Source organism: Melospiza melodia, chromosome 10 (assembly GCF_035770615.1).
Source record: "Melospiza melodia melodia isolate bMelMel2 chromosome 10, bMelMel2.pri, whole genome shotgun sequence".
Taxonomy (NCBI): Eukaryota; Metazoa; Chordata; class Aves; order Passeriformes; family Passerellidae; genus Melospiza; species Melospiza melodia.
In genome coordinates, this window is record NC_086203.1 from 12,800,887 (window position 1) to 12,821,999 (window position 21,113).

Genomic DNA, 21,113 nt, shown 5'->3' on the forward strand with positions numbered 1-21,113 from the left:
CTGAACTACAGTGAGGGAAAGGGAAAGGAAACACCAGCACTTTGCAGAGATGTTCATTAAAGTGCAAACACCAGGAAAATATTCAAAGAGAAAGAGAGCTCAGGCCAGTAAGAGCCAGGTTAATATTAATTTTAAAGGCTCTCAAATCTGCCTGCTTTATAAATTAGTGTCAACCAAAACTCAGTAGCAATATGGATGCAAATCTTTAAACACTCACTCTGGTAAAATTATTTCATGGTTCACAAACGAAGAAAACCTGAGCCAGGGTTAAAACTGAAGCTGAGAAGTTCCTCACAAACAGTTTTCCATATGAGATTTCCACCTAGGAGCATGTCTTAAAATTGATGTTCTGCTCTTAAAATTCGTGGTGCTTAATTTCCTCTGTGACTTAACAACTGCTGGCATTGAAGAGAGGCTGTGCTGAACCCACAGGATTTTCCAGCAGCTCTTCACATTTCAGTCAAATTCATTTATTACCATTTCCTATATTCCTATATATTTACTATATCCCACTTATATTTACAGGAAAATTGGCCCCAAAGTTGAAAAGAAGCTGATGCTGCTTGTGCAGAGGGGTTTTGGGGTGACAAGCAGCTGGTGACAATCAGAGAAGTCCAGGAGGTGTTTCCAGGGAAATCTGGATTTTAAGGAGCAAATAAAATGAATAAAGAAAATAATCTGCTGGACATTTCACAGGATGATCAGTGGACATTGATCCCTATATATATTCCCATATATTTCCTATATTCCTCCTACATTTACACATATCCTCCCTATATATATTCCTATATATTTGTTACATCCCACCTGTATTTACAGGAAAATTGGCCCCAAAGTTGAAAAGAAGCAGCTGCTGCTTGTGCAGAGGGGTTTTGGGGTGGCAATCAGCTGGTGGCAATCACAGAGCAGCTCCCTTGGGGTATGGGATAATTGCCTGCGTGGGCTCACCCTGACAGAAATGCCCTCAGAGAAGTCCAGGAGATGGTTCCAGAGGAAATCTGGATTTTCAGGAGCAGGCAAACACAATTAACAATGAAAATAATCTGGTGGACAACATTTCACAGGCTCCAGGATGATCAGAACACATTGATCCCTATATATATTCCTATATATTTCCTATATTCTACTTATATTTACACGAAGATTGGCCCCAAAGTTGAAAATAAGCTGGTGCTGCTTGTGCAGTTTTGGGGTGAGAATAGGATGACCAGAGCACATTGATCCCTAATGAAGTGACTTAATTAACCCTTGAGGGCATGCTGAGGCAGCCCTGCCCCAAGACATCCACAGCACCTCTGGGCAAGGCTAAAACAATTGGTGTTTATTGAAATCTGGCACTGATTTCCTCTTCTAAAATTTCAGCAGCAAAATTTCCTCTTCTTTAAAATTTGATTTGATTTGAACAAGCACTCATGTACTCTTGGTCTGAGATGCACATGGTAGAATTTATGGTCTTAATTAGAATTAAGTTCATCAGCGTGTTTGTGTTGTGTAATTTCTTATTCTCCACACGAGAATAACAGAAAGCATCTTGAACAGCCTATTCATTCTTCTTTGTGACAAAGTAAATTGGAATGGAAGAGATTTAATCCCTGAATTTCATTACTTCTTCTTTACTGGAGATTTTTTCTTCAAAGGAAGAAGAGTTAACAGAGTTTGAAACTCTTTCTAGAAGAGAACTGCTTCCCCAAAATAAAGATTTTACAGCTTCAGTCTAGCAAAATTTTGGGGTGCTGCGCTCATCATCAGCTAAAATGACTCTCAAATCTTCAATAAAGTAAAATTTAACATCATTTACCACCAGAGCACAAATCAAAACATTATTTTGTACTCCTTGTTTAGGTGCTGATCTAACCAGGACAGCGAAAATGAGGAATGAAGAAGAGCAGGGCACCTCTGCAACTGGGCTGGAGCTGGATTGTTATTAAAAAAAGAAAAGCCCCAAAAAGCCCAGAAATCCCCTCTGGGAGAGAAGAGCTGATATTGATCACATCACTGATCAATACTGATCACAAGGAGGAAAACCAACCAGCAATTATTGTCTGCAATATTATTCCTGAAGAACAGAGTGCACATTAAAGCTGCTCCAGGTTTGCCCAGGTTCTTCATGTAAAGCAGAGAACTGGGATCCCATCACTTTTATCACATAAAAAGTGATGAAATAGTAGATTTATTCCTATTATAGATTATTATAGATAATAGATTTATTCCTATTATAGATTATTATAGCCACAGATTGTTATAGATAATAGATTTAGTCCTATTACTTTCCATTTTATAGTTACAGGAGATTGACTGTGGCATTTTACATAGAGATTTAAGCTCTATCAATGTTTTGACACTAAGACAGCAATTCATTTCAAAAATAACCCTTAATTGTAAATTAATTTGTGCCTGACCTCATGAAGAGACATCAAAAAACAACCCTATGAAAAAAAAATATAAAAATATATATAAAACAACAAAATCTGTTGCTAACCCAAATGCCATTATTCCATTTCTTTCTGGTTTTTTTTCCCCATATATTTGACATTTCAAATAAAAATGATAACTGGATACCAACCAATTGTCCTTCCCTCCAAAGAAATAAATGTCTGCACAGCCCCTCCCTGCCCTGAAGGGACAAACTCACATTTATTCAGATATCCCCTGAAATAGGAGTATTTGTGCACATCACCCTCTGATGTCAGTCCCAGGAAGATAATTTGAATATAATTAATGAGAATAATTGAAATTATCATTGAAGGTATCAGGGGAAAGGCAAGGAGCTCATGTTTTGGTAGCACACAGAGGCACCACTTTACAGGTCCTTCTAAACCCTTCCAAAAGCAGCAAAAGGCATCAGCAGAAAAAAAAAAATTACCATTGTACAAAGAGCCAGGAAACATTACTCGATAAATGAAGAAAAATGATGACACTAATTGACATCATGAGAAAACTCAAAAAGAAAAAAAAGAAAGAAAACAAATTAAACTCTTAATCTCTTAAGAAAGAAATTCCAGGGCAGGCCTGAATCTGTCAAAATTAATTTCTCCAGAAATGCACCAGATTAAAAACATGAAGGAAAACAAAAAAGCTCCCAGTCACAGAAAAGTTTTAAATATTAATTTTGGGCTACCCATCAGTAATGATTTCTTTAGGAAGTTTTCATAACACCAAATAAAATTACATTCTGAATAATTCTTGGCTAACAGACTAAAACTGCCAAGTTACAGAATTTGCTGTTACAATATTGTTGTAGCTGGTTTTTCTGTTTTGCTTGGAGTTTTTTTTTTTTTGGCTTTTCACATGTTATTGTTTCAGCATCAAATACACTGCATGGTATAATGCAGAATCAGAAACAAGCAGGATATTTTTAATAGAAAAGCACATTGGAAATTCTCAATTTTCTTCCAAATTAGGACAAGCACAAAGTTTCTTTTTCACACCAGCTGCTTATTCTGCAGCTAAGCATTGTTCCTCAAGAAATGACTGAAAAATGCTCAGGCACAAAATAAGTGCAGAAATTATAAAATTGAGTTGTCTGTATTTTCTCTGAGTGTTTTATTAGCATTAATCCTTTTCTTTTTCATTCATTAGGATTGTTTGGGATGCAGAAAAGGGATTTTGGAAATGCCAAACAGGCCTCATTCACTGACTGCAGGAACTTGTCACTGAAACAACAGATACCACATTTTTTGAGAGACAGAAACTTGAAATACAACATTACTGAAGTAAAATAACACAGACATGGAAATACAGCATTACTGAAGTAAAATAACACAGACATAGTGACCTGCTGCCACCGCACCTGACCTTTAAATTCACATTCTAATATAGGAACTCTGCTACATATTTGATTTTTTTTTCCAAAGTTTTTTATGATCCTATTGGATTGCAGCTTCTGCCCCTTCTTGTTTTTTAATCAGAAAACCAAGTGAAAATGTTATTTCTGGCGTGTGTTTTATAATCTTCTTTCATCCTGATGAAAGCAGGAAGTGCAGTAAAGCATCCAAGTAACTCAGGAATTGAAATGCAAAGTAAGAAAAGTATATTTATTTATACTTGTGTCTTATTGCAGAGAGAAATGAGAATTACAGAGAATTGCAGAGAGCAGTGAGTGGAGAATATCTGCGAAGCTGGGAATTAGGAGGAGAAAACTTGGAATTTGAAATTTTAATGAGAATGAGGATGAGAAAACTTGGAATTCGAAATTTTATGTGAATGAGGATGAGAAAACTTTGAATTAGAAATTTTATGTGAATTAGGATGAGAAAACTTGAGACTGAATTAGAAATTTCAGAGGAAGAGTATTTTTACATCTATACATTATATACAATGATATTATATTATATTATATTATATTATATTATATTATATTATATTATATTATATTATATTATATTATATTATATTATATTATATTATATTATATTATATTATATTATATTATATTATATTATATTATATTATATTATATTATATTATCACATCATATATTATATTATACACAATATATAAGATATAAGATATAAGATATATACAATATAGAACATGTATAATATCATATATATTATATATAGTATATAATGTATACATAATATAAAATAATATATAATATATTGCATACACAGTATACAATACATACTATACACAATAGATGATATACATTATATATTATATAAAATATATTATATATTGATATAATATAATATAATACAATAATAATATAAATATTTACATCTATACATCTATATATTAACCCTTTGCAGGGCTCCTCTGGAGCATGTGGGGAGCAAAGCAGTTTGGTTTAGGGACGCATCGATCTGGAACAGTCCTGGGCAGCCCAGCCAAGCTGTGAGCAGGAAATTATTCCCTTTTCTGCCTCCAGTTCCACGCCCCAGCCCTGATGAACAGCCCAACGATGCTCAGGCTGCCTCTGTTTTAAGCCCAGCCATTAAACCTGACTGCAGGGCGAGCAAGGGTCGGGTTTAAAAGTTGAGCTTTGCAGAAAGGAGCCTGAGTGATGTGGAAAGCAGAAATTCCCAGCTTCCATCAGCTCAGGCAGCTCCCCCGATGAACAAATGCAGGGGAAACAGGGCTGAGTGCTGACAGGGGAGTTTCCCACAGCTCCCCTGGCCTGGGGCATCACAGCCTGCTGCCCAAGCTGCGCACAAAGATCCAACTGGGGAAAAAAAATGAAAAAAAAAATGTTCCAGAGAACCCAAATTAAAGCCAGATGTAGAAGGAGCAGATGCCTGAAATGTGCTGTCAGTTCAGGACAGGATAGGAAAGCTTGCTGGTGTTATTATTTATTAATTGGCATGCTAAGGAAGTCACAGAGAACATTTATGATTTAAGAAATAGGTGTTCTGTTGACTAAAAATCCTGCAATTTGTATCAACTTTAAACATATTTAAATGTATTCAAATTTTAAATACATTTAAAAAAATGTATTAAGTGTTTAAGTTAATTAAATTTTAAATGTAGTAGAACTTTGAACATATTTAAATGTATTAAAATATGGTCAACAGTCCAGCCCTGGAATAGGAATTAAACAGTGCAAGTATAAAAAGATTTTCACTAAGTGAAAGGTCTCCCATTTCTTACTGCAAATTGTGTTCCTTAAATGCCACAGAGAACATTTATGATTTAAGAAATAGGTGTTCTGTTGACTAAAAATCCTGCAATTTGTATCAACTTTAAACCTATTCAAATGTATTAAATTTTTAAACATATTTTTTTAAAATGTATTTAATGTTTAAATTAATTAAGTTTTAAATGTATTAAAACTTTGAACATATTTAATTGTATTAAAATATTATGGTCAACCTGGAATAGGAATTAAACAGTGCAAGTAAAAGATTTTCACTAAATGAAAGGTCTCATATCTTACTGCAAATTGAGTTCCTTTAATCTGGGCAAACACACTTGGTGCTAATAATGTGGGGGCAGTTTTCATGGAAATTCAGGTTATATATCCAAAAATGTTGCATTTAACAGTCAGTTCTACAGAACATGCACCACTTATTCAGATTCTCTTTTAGGCAAACTCAAAATTAGAAAAAAAATCCTCGTTAAAGCACTTTTACACACACATCATAAAAGCAGCAAAGCATTTAGGTGAACTAAAAATAAAAAATATTTTTAAAAAATTTGAAACATAAGAACAGCACAACACTTTTTCTGACCACACCAAAACACTCTTGGCAAAATGTTCAATGAAATGCTCTGAGTGAATGCACATTTTAACAGAGAACCTTTTAAAAACAAGCACAAGATTGAGTGGTTCCCCTATCAGATGCAGCTTTATTAGGGAAATATCAGGGATTTATAAATGGAATTACAACCCAATTATGATGTTACTGGGTAAATAAGAGCTTGGATGACATCTAACTTTACGAGTCTATTTTCTTTATAGTTCCGGATAGGTTTTACTAGACAGGAGGAAAGGAAAATCTGCAGTTACCAGAAGCCATTTTATGGCCTCTAAACGCATCAATAATCCACAAAATCTCTCTGAGTGATGAAAAGCAGATAATTTCCCACCAGAAAAATGAAACATTCCCATCCCCAAGCAGGCCATCCACACCTGGTGAAACCTCTCAGTGCTTTTGCTGCAGTCTTCAGAGCGTATTGAGAATATCTCAAATCAAAGGAGCACCAAACTTAAAATCCAATGGCTCCATTTTAGGGAATAATCTGCCAAGAGCAGCTCCAAAGCAGCCAGAAACCCAAAAAAAATCATTTTACAGACTCACAATCCCCAGCTGCAGCATGAGAAAAAGGAGCTCAAAATACAAGAGAAAGGGAGCTCAAGGCAGAAGAGTAATTCTGCAGAAAAGATATTAAAGGACAGCAATTCTGCAGAAAAGATATTAAAGGAGAGTAATTCTGCAGAAAAGATATTAAAAGCACTCTCTTGTGCACTTAAAAAATTTAAGAATTGCCCCAGATGATGAACTGAGAGACTTGTGGAGGAGCACAAAACAACCAGAGCCACAATGTAATGTTTTTCAGGGGCAAAATGTAACAAAGAGCTGGTTTTTAACCCAAAGCAAGCAGGGGGGCTCCAGAACCTCCATAAATAATCTGCCTGACAGCCCTTGCCTTTCAGAAACACAGATTCACCAGGACTATTCAACTGCTGAAAGAGATGGATTTTCCCAAAAATGCAGCAATCCTGGAGGGAAGAATCAAGCAAGCTCTCTGGTTTGATGGCAATTATCCTAATTTGAAAGCATGAGCTCTGCAAATAATTTGTGTATTTGTGTCAGATTTTCCACCTCTGAGCAGTGATTTCACTGCATAAACTTCACTAAAATACCCCAGGATTTTTGAAAGGACACAAATCCTGTGTTTTAAGCAAAACTTTGAACTACAGTAAGTTGCAGTAAGTTCCACCAGACCCTGTATTTTGTAGAGAATATCTAAAACCTCATTAACAAACACCTACTGTGAAGCTGCAGAAGGGATTTATGGATTAATACCTGCTAAATAATACATGACTAATTTTAATTGTTTTTACATTTTTCATTACCAACACTGAAATTCAGGCCTGGCAATCAGATTTTAATTATTCCTACTGTTAATGAGTGGCATGTGTCGAAGGGTGCTTGTTTTCCTTTCTTGGATCCCTCTCATATATATTTTATATATATATATTTTTTTATATATATAGATATATTTTATATATATAGATATAAATATATATAAAATATAGAATATATACAACATATATAAAAATATAAAATATATAAAAATCTATAACATTTTAATATTATATATAATAAAATTTATAGATATTATAACATATAAATATAATATTATATATTATATTTATACTATATATATTGTATTATATATTATTATTTATATTATATATGCACATTTATGTATATTATAATATGATAATAATATAATACTATAAATAGATATATAATATTTATAGTATATAAATATATATATGAGGGATATATATACATATATATACACATATATATTATATAAATAAAATATATAATATAGAATATATACAACATATATAAAATATATATAAATATATAACATATTGATATAATATATAATATGTATAATATATTATATATATTTTATATTAATATATATATATATATTTATATATATAAAGGATATATATACATATATACATATATACATGAGCTAGATATACCTAGAAAGACCTCGAATTTTTTTTCAAGGTATGCCCATGCTGATTTCAAAATTCATTAGGTATTTTACAGCTGTTTCCAGCATCTGCTGCAATTATTTTTCAAAGGTTTAACATGAAACAGAGAGCCAAGCCATCATGATCCACCCCAAATATTAAGAACCACTGTGGAGCCCTTTCCAGCTGTAAAAACAGCAGCAGCACTTGCACAGGCTGCAGGGACTGAATAATCACTGCTGCAGAAGCATCCCTGGCATACAGCTGTGCCAAAATTAAATGGTGATGCACAAGGGCAGAGATATGGGCAGAGGGAGGAAGGAACACAAATCACTGTTAAATATAACATTAGGAGACACTTGTTTGATTTTTTATGGAACAGAAGTCAATATTGAGTTATCACCAGTGCTGCTGTCCATGGGATCAAACATCCCCAACTTTCTGCCCACATTCCATTTTTTGGTCACTAGACAGGTGAACAGCATTTTTCCTCCCCATATTATAATCCATCAAGCAGCATAATTACATTTTAATTGACCTAAAATTGGAATTGATTTCCTCACACCACACAACCCAAATCACCTGCTTCCTTTAAAAATAATATTTAAAGACTCAGATAAAGTTACAGTTAATTTAGGAGACTGTCTAAATCATTGTGTCAATCACTCTGTAAATGAAATACCACTGCTTAATTCTGTCATTTGATCACATGATTAATTAACATCCAAATTTCATTTGCTTACCTCAGCAGCCTGTGTCTCCTGGTGTAATAAAGTCAGACCTGTCAAGTCTTCCAAGAAGGAATGTGAAGAATTAAAAACTTTGGCTAGGAAATTAAACCCTTCTCGTTCATACTGCTCAAGGACCTGCAAAGAAACAAACAGAGAAGAATTTCATGTGTAATACCCATCATCTGATTCATCCTCGTATTTGGCTCACAAAATAAAAGCAGAATGTTTCTGAGCACTCAGAAAATGCCTGGATACTGCAAACAGCTAAAAATGACAGAGAAAAAAATAATTATTTTTGCCAACTCAATCTCTATAGTGAGGAAAGATGGAAGGAAACGGGAAGAGAAATTATTTAAGTATTAATTATATTACGTATTAATTAAATAATAAGGTTTAAGATTTTCTGCTTTAAATGCATTTTTTATGACATGATAGGGCAAGAAGGAAAACATAATATATATATATAATAAGAACCAATTGTATATAAAATATAATATATATACAAAATAAAACATAATTATATATAATTTATAAAATTATATTATAATATAATACAATACAATATAATATAATATAATATAATATAATATAATATAATATAATATAATATAATATAATATAATGCAATATAATATAATATTTCTAAATATTATATTATTTTTATATAGTGTATTCTTACCTATATATAAAATATTGTTATATTATATTTATATTATTATATAATATATAATATAGTATTTATACGTTATACTATATACATTATATTATATAATAAGGTTTAAAATTTCCTGCTTTAAATACATTTTTATGACAGATGATAGGGCAAGAAGGAAAACATAATATATATAATATAAAACATCATTTTATATAAAATATAATATATATACTAAATAAAACATAATTATACACAATATAATTTAAATAATTATATTCTAGAAATTATACTATATATAATATAACTAATATAACAAATGTAACTAATATAATATAATATATTATAATATAAATTATATTATATATAATTTATATAATATTTCTAAATATGATATTTATCTAAATATTACTTTTATATATTGTATTATTATCTATATATAATATATTGTTATATTTATATTATTATATAACATACAATATAGCGTTTATATGTTATATTATATATATCAGACAATAAGGTTTAAGATTTCCTGCTTTAAATACATTTTTTATGCCAGATGATAGGGCCAGAAGGAAAGCTTGGCTGCACAGCCATGAAAGGAGCATTTGAGCACCACCAAACACAGTAAAGCCTGTTTTAATATCAGGGCAAGGAAAGAACCATGCTGGGCCAGCCTGAAAAATTCCCTGAGATGGTGTCCAAGCCCAACACCCCCCAGCCTCCAGAGATCCCTGATTCTGAGGCTTTTGTATCTTTCTCTATTTTTCTGCTTTAATTTCCCCAGCTCAAGTTTTTATTTGGACAATTTTACAAGCTCCTACAAGAACTGAGAGGTTTTAGTTGATATTCCCCTCAAGCCCTGAGCATGAAGAATTTATTTCAGCTTTAGGGCAGGAGTTGCCAGGCTGATTTCAAACAGGGAGATGCAAATTGAGGGAAGAGAAGATAAATATCAAACATTACCCCAATCCTACATCTTTTGGGACAGCAGGCAGGCAGAAAATGGAAGGAACTTATGCCTGGGCAACATCAGGATCCATTGCTTCCTTATTTTTGTTCCAAGTTCTCATCATTTCATCCACACAGAACTTTTCCTGCAGAACCTCAAGGAGCAGAGCAGGATTGATGCAGGGACCTCAAAGCCACACATTTAAATAGAAAGCAGCAGAATGTGTGACAGGGAAAGGACCACCAGGATCAGCCTGGATCCATGTTCTCATCATTTCATCCAAACAGAACTTTTCCTGCAGAACCTCAAGGAGCAGAGCAGGATGGATGCAGGGACCTCAAAACCAAACATTCAAATAGAAAGGAGCAGAATGTGGGACAGGGAAAGGACCACCAGGATCCAGAAGAGGCAGGATTTTCACAAAAATGGAAACACTCCCATCAGAATTCATCAAATCACAACTTACTCTCACAACATTCTCACTCCTTCCTGGTTTAACAATTCCTAATGGTCTCAAACACCCAATTCATTGATAAAACTGTGGGAACTTGCCCAGCCCAACAACATTCTTCAGCAAAACACATCCCATGAGCCCTTACACTGGAATTCAGACTCGTTAAAAACCATATTTATATTTAACTGACAGGATTCTAAGCTTAATGATAAAAATAGACGGGGATCCTCACTCAGCTCTTCATGCAAAACTATCTAATGCATAATTAGGTTTCAAAAAACACAAACAGAAACAACTGAAACACAACTATGAAATGGAAGAGATATAAAAGGTGATTATCAAACATTTGGCATCTTCCTGACCACACTTATTCTTCTAAAATAAACAAAATTAGCAGTTCACATTCTCTTCCTGAATCTACATAAATTGTTCTTCATACTTGAAAGATTTATTTTGCCATAGGTGTTTGGTGTATGTGTGTGCAATGACTGATAAATATAATCATGAATTTAAAAAGAAAAAAGGATTTAAAAAAACAATATTGGGAGCATTTATTTGTATTTTTCTTGGGTTTTTTTATGCCTGAGATAAATGAATAATGTGAACATTCACAATGTAACATAGAGAACTGAGCAGCAATTTCGGCATTTTTTTTGGAGATGTGTCCTCTCAGTATTACCCACTAAATACGGTGGGGATTGCACTGTGGATTTACACATTCCATGAGAATTCTGGGTTCAAAATCCCACTAAAGCAACCCAAGTGCAGCAGTCTAGAAAATCTGGAGAAATTCTTCTTCATACTTGAAAGATTTTTTTTGCCATAGACGTTTGGTGTATGTGTGCAATGACTGATAAATATAATAATGAATTAAAAAATAAAAAAAGATTTAAAAAAAACAATATTGGGAGGATTTCTTTGTATTTTTCTTGGTTTTTTTTTTATTCCTGAGATAAATGAAATAACACAAACATTCACAATGCAACACAGAGAACTGAACAGCAATTTTCTGGAGATGTGTCCTCTCAGCATTATCCACTAAATATGGTTGGGATTCCACTGTGGATTTACACATTCCATGAGAATTCTGGGTTTTAAAATCCCACAAAAACAACCCAAGTGAAGCAGTCTCTTGCACAGATACCAATTTCTGAGCCTGGAGTGTGCTCACAGCCCTGCCTGTGGGAATTCCTCACCCTGGCAGGGGATTTTGGCCTTTTGGCTTTTTTCCCCCGAAAATTTTTGGAGGAAGCACAACTCAGATTTTTGGTGCTGCAGGACAGATGAGAGTTCGTGGCCCACTGAAACCATCCCCAGTGAACCTCAGCCTTATCTGAAATTATTACAGCACCTCAGAGAAACGCAGGGACAACACCACCACTGAGATATTCTGGTCTCTTCCCAGGGGCAAAAATTATTAAAAGATGCAAACCACCTTGGGCTATGCAAATATTATGAGCAGAGCAGGGAATTGAGTGCAAACTTCCTATGTACAGCTCATCCATCAAGGAGTTTTAAAGCTGGCTGGGTTTGTTACTCAATCTCTGCTTTGATCCTTGCTCCCAAAAAGTGGGATTTGAGCCTGCAGTGAGGATTAAGTCCAAGTGCCCTTTGTGTTGTCATCAGTGTGGACAATGCCAGGAAGTCTCTCATTAAGTGCCTTTTAAAGTATTAATATCAATAAAATTAAAAAATTAATAAATCATTAAAGAAAAATAAATTAAAAGAAATTAAAATGTATATATAACTACACAAATTAAAATTTACATTATATATTATTGATATATTATATTACTTTATACCATATTATCCATATATAATATTATTTTATATATTCTATTATTATTTACATATATTATATATAATATTGTTATATTATATTTATATAAGATAATATATATCAATATCTATTGTATTATATAATATAACATATAGTATATAATAATCCATTATATATACTATATAATATATATTATATAGTATATAATATATAGTATATAGTATTTATACTATATTTTTATTATTACATTATATAATACTATATTTTTATTTATTATATATATAATATATTATTTTACATACCATTTATAGATATTAGAAATTATATAAATATAAATGCTTATATAAAACCACAAGATATTACCTTAAAATTAATACAGATATTAATAAAATTAACAAAATATTAATGAGGTCACAGCTGCAGGAGTTGCAGGCACATTATTTTTAGATTTTTTTGTACTGGTACACATTAACGTGACCAAATCTACTGCTATGGAAAGATTTAAACATTTCTCTCCCCTCTGTGTGGCAGAGACCTTCCATGGTGCCACAATGGCAAATTCAGGTTTGGGTAACAAATCTGACCATACACACAGGATTTTAAAGACTTGAACCACAAGAATAAAAACATTCTTTTCCCCTAGCAGCAACCACAGAAGCCTGAAAAGCAGCATTAAAAAGTGCACTTGCTGATTCTAATTACTTGTTTTTTTTTACAATGAGGACAGCCTGCTGAATGGAAGTATTTGTGAAGTAGTTTTAAATCCAGAATTCCAGGCACATAAGCCAACAAATGTCACATCAGAGAGGCAAAAATCCACCTGCAGCAGCACATGGTAGCACCTGAGCAGGTACCTCTGAAGAAGAGACCCACTATAACGAAGTCCTTTTGATACAGGCAGTGACTGGGTGTAGCCATGAGATTTTCTGAAAAATTCTTTTTGCCAGGATTTTTCCTCTTGAGAAGCTGGGAGGCCTCAGGAACAAAATGTAAACATTGATTATCTGCTGCTGTGGAATGCAACAGGTGGATCTGTGATTGGTCTCATGTGGTTGTTTCTAATTAATGGCCAATCACAGCCAGCTGGCTCAGGCTCTCTGGTCAGTCAGAAGATTTTATTTTCATTTCTTTCCTTTCAAGCCTTCTGATGAAATAATTTCTTCTATTCATTTAGTATAGTTTTAATCTATCATTTTAATATAATATATATAATCAAATAATAAATCAGTCTTCTGAGACATGGAGTCAGATCCTCATCTCTTCCCTCATCCTGTGAACACCACCACCACTGGGAGAACATTTTGTCACCCTCTGAGATTTTATCTCCCAACTGAGATGATGGAAACCTTCCAGTGGCACAAAAGCAGGAACTCCACTGCCCACCTCCAATCTTTCCTCCCCAAATTCAGGAGCAGCTTTTCTCTGATAAATGGAACAGGGCACAGCACTGTTCAGCAGCCACTGACCAGCCCTCAGGAAGGAAAAAGAATGAGGCAAAATAATCTCAGATTCTTATGCCAGGAGACCACACAGGGAGTAATCACACAGGAATAAAACCAGTCTGAACAACAAATAGAGACAAAATAATTCTAAAAAATCTTTCCAGATTCAATAAGTGACTAACTTGTTGTCGCATGGAAAGGAAATTTTCTCCTATTTCATCATGTCCAGCAGAGCCCAAAGGCCCAAGGCTGGCATGAATTTGCTTTTGCACTTCTGAACAATTCCCCACCAATCTTGGTCCCAGTGAGATCCTCCCAGGGAACAGCTCCACAGGAGCAGAATACTGGAGAGATGCTATAATTTGTACTGTTCTTGATCTCAAACCAGTCACCTTCTGCCCACAGATGTACAAAATCCCACCTGAACTTTTTCAGGAATAAACCCAGCCCTTCAGTGAAGCGTCACTATGAAGCAATTCATTTTTCCAGGCAGGAAAATAAAATATAGAAGCATAACAAAGAACCAGAAATTAATAATTCTTGCACCCAGACTGGCAAGCTGGAGCAGGAAAGAATTTATTAAGGAACTCTTATTTTCTCCTCACTTGCAGGTCACTTCTCAGAGCTTAGGAGAGCTGGAAATCACCAATTATTTCTGGATTTCCTGGCTGCTGCAAACACTGCCAGGAGAAGCCACATTTTCACACCACCTCTCCTCACATGAAATCTCTCAGGTTGATGCCACAATCTTGATTTCAGCCTCCACTTCACAGAGCTCCAGAACTGTTTTTTTTTTTTTTTTTTTTTTAAATCAATGGCATTTTAACAGAACAAATCAAGATATATGGGTGCACACCATCCCATCAGGACCAAATCCAAAGCTTTCTGAGTAAATGATACCCAGTAACTCATTTCATGAGCAATCTTTTCATTCTGGCCTGTTTACTGAAGTTAAAAAAACCCCAAATCTCATGGCAGAAGGAAAAAAAAAATACAGGCCTGGAGTAAAAGGACTTTGCAATGAGAAACAGATGTGCAGCCTTGGTGTTATATTCTTTTTAACATCATTCTGCACAAAGTCCTCTCAATTGCTGGGTACAGAGAGAGAATCTGGCTCCAGGATTGCTTTACAGCAGAAAAGTTAGTATCTGCTTAGGCAAAAACACAAAAACCAGGCTCCAAACCCAAAGAAACTGGCTACTGATGCAAAACTGGCTCTTGTTTTATTTCTGTCACATCAATTTCAAACTTTTTTTTACCAGTGTTTACATTTGGTTTGGCTTTTCTTTTTTTTTTCCTTTTCAAAGTAGGTTGCATCTGCAGAGCTTGAACCAGTGCTGTTTACTTTCCAGGAAAAATAAAACAAGGAATGAATGCTACCAGCTGGATTATTTACACTAAAGATTTCTGGGGAATTTACCCCCAAAATTACAAATTCGTGGATTATATACACTAAGTCAGATTTTTGGGTAATTTACACCCAAAATAATTTCCTGGATTATTTATATTAAATAGGATTTCTGGGTAATTTACCCCAAAACAAATTCCTGGTTTATATACATTAAGTAAAATTACTCAGAAATCTGCCTTAGAGTAAAATGTCCAGGAACTTGTTTTGGGGATAAATTACTCAGAAACTTACCCCCAAAAACAAGTTCCTGGATTATTTATACTAAATAAGATTTCTGGGTAATTTACCCCCAAAACAAGTTCTGGGATTTTTTACACTAAATCACATTTCTTGGTAATTTATTCCCCAAAACAAGTTCCTGGATTACTTGCACTAAAAATTCCTGGGTAATTTATCCCCCAAATAAGTTCCTGGATTATTTACTAAATAAGATTTCTGGGTAATTTCCCTCCAAAACACGTTCCTGGATTTTTTACACTAAGTCAGATTTCTGGGTAATTTACCTCCAGAACAACTTCCTGGATTTTTCACACTAAATAAGATTTCTGGGTAATTTACCCTCAAAACCAAGTTCCTGGATTATTTACAATAAATAAAATTTCTAGGTAATTTACCCCCAAAACAAATTCCTGGATTATTTACACTAAAGATTTCTGGGTAATTTACCCCCAAATTCTATGTATCTGCTGTTAAAACAGCAATTTAATGAAAATTTTATGCTGTGAAGAATCCTCCTGAATGAGAAGAGAACAAGCTGAACTACTGAGTTAATATTCTAAATTTTATCACACAACCCATAATTCTGGCTTCCTTAAAAAATCCTCTGTTCCAGACTCTTTCCTTTTCACAAAGTTCTCCATTTTTATTTTATTGCCATCTGATCCTAAAAAGTCATCAAGGAAAGTCTAACAAGGTGATGCTGTAAGATAGCTATGAAAAAGAAAGCAATAAAATTGCACTTTTGTGAGGATCATGGAATGACTTTTCAGGCCCTTCCAGTTCATGAGTTTGGAACAGGAAACTTTGAGAATTTTACATGAGAAAAAAGAGAATACTCCAAAAATTACCTCAAATGGAATTACCTAAAACTTGTGCATTCACAAATGATTAAGTCTGAGAACAAAGTTCTGCAGAAAGCTGTGCTCCAGGTGTGCACTGAACAAGGCCACGCTGGAAACACTGGAAATTCAGAAACCATGAGACAAAAATGGCATAATTTTATAATTTTGGGCTCAGGTCCAAATCATGAAATCACCCTCTGCACACACACAGTTCTCTCCTTTCCTCCCCATCATCAGCATTAAAAATGAAAGCAAATCAGTATAAAAGCTTAACTAATCCAAGTACAACGTGCTGAAAAATCATTTAAGGAGGAGATTATTGTTTTAATTCAGAGTAGGAGAGGGGTGATACAAATGAGCTTTGCCTGTTGCTATTTCCTACCCTGATTCTGAACTGCTAGGGGCAGAAAATGGAGAATTAACTCGCTAAAGAACCAGCTCTGAAAGGTCTCAGCAGGGCTTTTTTTAGCTTGGGGTTTTTCAGTTTCTTCTGAATCATGAAAAAGAGGATAGTAGAGTTCTCAGAAATTTAAAAAATGCCAGTTTAAGCATCTTGGCAACATTTAGTGCTTGGGAGATGCATGCATTGTTTTCTGGAATAGTCTTAATCTGCTTCATCAAGTAGCCATTTTCTCTGATAAGGATATCTGACAGATAAAACTGCAGGATTTTGATTTAAGATTTTAAATCTTAAGATTTTAAGATTTAAGATTTTTGATTTAAGACAGCTGCTCTTTACTTTTTAAAATATTTTTTCACAACTTATTTCAAATGCAGCAGCATCCCCAGATTCCAGTCAGTCTAAGGGGGTTTCACTGCACAGCACACAAGCTGAAAGCATTCCCCGGCTGTAAACAGGAGTGTAGAGATGTGAAAGGAAATAAAAGGACCAAGAAAAAAATCAACATCTCTATTTTAGTGAACAAGAGGCACTAAAGGGGTTTTGGGTAGCCAGCACCATTAGATCCTGCTCCTGACCTCCCTGAGCACGTGGGTACATCCCTCATTCCATTCCCCTCCCTGCTCACTCCACGTTTTCCACAGGATGGGTGTTTACAACTTGGATATTTACAACTTCATTTATCCCATTCTGCTTCCTGTCCTGAGCTCATCAGCAGCCCCAGCTCCTTCTGGCATCACTCACCCTCTGCAGAAATCCCTGATCCCTCCCTGCCCCATCCCAGGGAAGGACAACTTGGGGATTTTGGCTAAGTCACGCACAGGGACAGGCACCTCACCCCTAGTTATTGAAGGAGCAGCATCCACTGCCTGCAGAGAGCCCCTAAAGCTGGGAGAGAAGCAAGGGCACTTCCCAACATGTAAAGTAATGTAAAGAAATTATTGTTCTCTCAGCAAAGCATCTGCCTGATGCTGAGCGATGCTTTGGCTGCCTGCACAAAGTGTGGGTTTGCCAAAGGCAGGAGGTGTAGGGGGACACAGTGTGGGTGAATGAAGGTGGTACAGAATGTAATCTCATCCCCCAAAGAGTTGCAGCTGGAGCAATTACTAAAGATTAGGAGCAGGCCTGATGTTAACAGGCCACACCTGTAGCCAATAAGAACAGTGTTACAAAAGAGTGGATTGGTGGGATCTGGAGTCAGATGATTACTGGACAAGGAGCAGTCAGTGCTTAGAGGAGCTGCCCACAAGAAACATTGAGGAGGTATGAAACTGGTGATACGAAACCCTTGTACTATAATGATAATAGAACACTTGATAGATAAGACAACACAGGAGGGACCCAGCTCTGCAGGGCTGGCTGGAGCCAGAAAGGAGTGGGTGCTGCCCAGGAAAAGTCATTTATGGCACCCAGCAGCACCTGAAGGAGGCAGAGCTGGCACACCCTGCAGCTGCTCAGGGCTCCCCAAAGCCACAGCTCCAGCTGGAAAATCCACATTTTATGGATTACCTCAGAGCAGAGGGGTTTGGAATCTGGATGTGCTGCAGTACCTGTGAAAACAGCACTGGAGAAGCAGAAGCATTTTCTTCAAAATAACATTTACTACATTTCATAGATTTCTATTTTACCATCTCTTAAAACTGAATTCCCTCCACTCTTCCAATTTCAAATAAAGCAAAGAATTCTGCAAGGACAGATATATCAACACTGTGGAAAAATTGCAGAAAAGTCAAACAGCTTAAACTGTTCAAAAATACTGCAAACAAAGATCAGCTTTCCCATAAAGCAAAGCTGGTGGTTAGTTAAGTTGAAGAAAACAGACAGCAAGGTAGACAGACACCTGTCAAAGACTGCAATAAGAATGCAGAAAAATCTAAAAAACAATCTACCATAATTAAAACAGAAAAGATCACTAAAATGAGAAACACCTTAGATAATTAAAAATATTGTATCTCCATGAATATGCACTTGGAATCCTTGGAATAACTGAGTAACTTGGGAATAATAATAATTGAATAACTAATTATAACTGAGTAATTTCCCAATAAACCAAGGAATAGAAAGCACTAGGCTGCAAAAATGCTGCAAAAATGCAAAAATCCTATGGAAGGAATAAAGAACAAATACAAATACTCATATCCAGCAAAATAAACAGCTGATCTTTTGATTCCAGGTGAAATCCTAGCGAATGAGGGCTGGAATTGATGGTGGGGTGAACACCATCATCATCATCATCATCCTAGCACCACACATTGAATATTCCTGAGTTTTAATTCCGTTTTCAGTGTTCTCCAAAGTTGGTTTTTGCAGTTATTCAAGCCGAAGTATTTTGAGTTTTAACTGACAGAAAAGGAATTGTGTAACAGCTTCACAGAGAGATGACAAGACAGCACAGATTATCTCTAATATAATTAAAAATGATATTGTAGGCACAGGTAGATATTGAATATGTCAATATTAAAAACTGGAGTGATGCTGTCTTTTTCCTCACTGATAGTGCTTTACTTTTTCCTAATTGTAGTTAGAATTTCACTGAATTGGAAGAAGAATTTCTGGGAAAAAAATACCAAACGAGACCCAAACAATTTCATTTAAATGTAACAGAAATACAGTCTGTCAGAAATTATCCTATTGCCTGAAACAATGGCAGGTTTCCTCTTTTCTTTAAACCCTACTATTCTGAAATTTAAATATAACAATGAGAAAATTAATTTTTATTCATTTCTAAGAGGTGTCCTACATAGAACTCAGGATGCTGAAAACGTGCCTGGCTGTATTAACAATTCATTCTTCAAATCTCAATAAAATCTATCCAATATTAATTTGTACAGAGACTTGTCAAATGCTCACACATATAAATTCAGGAAATAAGGAAAGTTACATGTGGGCTCTGTTTCACTGACTTCACAGCACAGCTACAGATAAAACATTCTTTTAATTTTTGAAATGTTCATTCCTGAAGGACAAACATTTCTCCCCATTTCCTTCATCAATTCTGGAAGCTTTGCAAGTGATATTTTCTTTTTTTTTCTTAGGATAGGAACCACCAAGGCTTTTTCCCCCCATAACTTTTATATCCACACAATACTTGACTTGAGAACTGTCAAGTGTAATGTAAAAATGTATAATATAAAGATGTGTATAATATAAAAAATATTTGAAGGAGTTTCATTGACAGATCATCCATTGCTACTGGGAGAAAGCAAAGAGGAATGTCTTAGCGCAGTCAGGGTAAATCTGAAGGGCCTGGAATCAAAAAATCAAAATTATCTCAACTGAAAAGCATCAGTGAGTGATGGAATCTTGCAGGTTGCTGTCATGAGTGATCAGAACAATTTCAAATAAAAATGCAGGCCCAGCAGTGAGCAGAGGAGAACAATGAGAGCATTGTTGAGGCTCCATGATGACAGATTTCCAAACTGAAACACTCATAAATAACTTACACAACCCCAGCGCTCAGTAAATGTCACAGCAAAAGGGTCTCATGTATTCCTGAGATGGTAAAAAGGGAAAACATCTGCAAGGGCAGGGAATATCCTGAAAGCAGAAATTGTAATAATGCCAACAATGCCATCCCTGATCCCTTTGTGACATGCAGTGAAACTGAGAAACATCCAGCAGGAACTCAGAGGGTGAAAAGGGGTAAAAAGGGCTAAAAAACCCTTTCAGCAGCTCCAGCTCCCAGCAAAGGGAGGAGAAAGGTGGGAAAGTACTGGAAAATCAGCAGAGAACCTTGTGCTGATTTTGATTTCATAGTGGGGGTAGTTCCACATGAGCATGACTGTAGTAGGGGAAGGAGAAATCTCTTTAGGGAGAACAAGGCAGATTTCCAGCACGTGGGTGCTCAGTTTTAACTCTGCAAGAAATGTGAGCTAGGGGTAAAACCAGAGGGTTTCTACACCTTTATATCCAGGTTGCTTGGTGGCAATTATCTTTTGTGACATTGCATCTGTGGGGTCTCCTCATTCATTCCATAATGCACAAGAAGGGGAGCAATAAAAGAAAATGTTCATTGCCCTCATTAAAATAGAAACACTTGCAGTTCTGCAATAAAATACTTTAAAAT

The 21,113-nt window shown here is 35.0% G+C and overlaps 1 protein-coding gene across 2 annotated transcripts in view; it reads right to left on the reverse strand.

The window, feature by feature from the left end:
- Positions 1-21,113, reverse strand: part of ATG7 (autophagy related 7) — a 101,347-nt gene that overhangs the window by 54,097 nt on the left and 26,137 nt on the right. For both annotated transcript variants that reach the window (XM_063164409.1, XM_063164410.1), the window contains exon 17: positions 8,908-9,030. In XM_063164409.1, the coding sequence (XP_063020479.1) occupies positions 8,908-9,030 (123 nt within the window). The remainder of the gene's footprint in view (positions 1-8,907; positions 9,031-21,113) is intronic.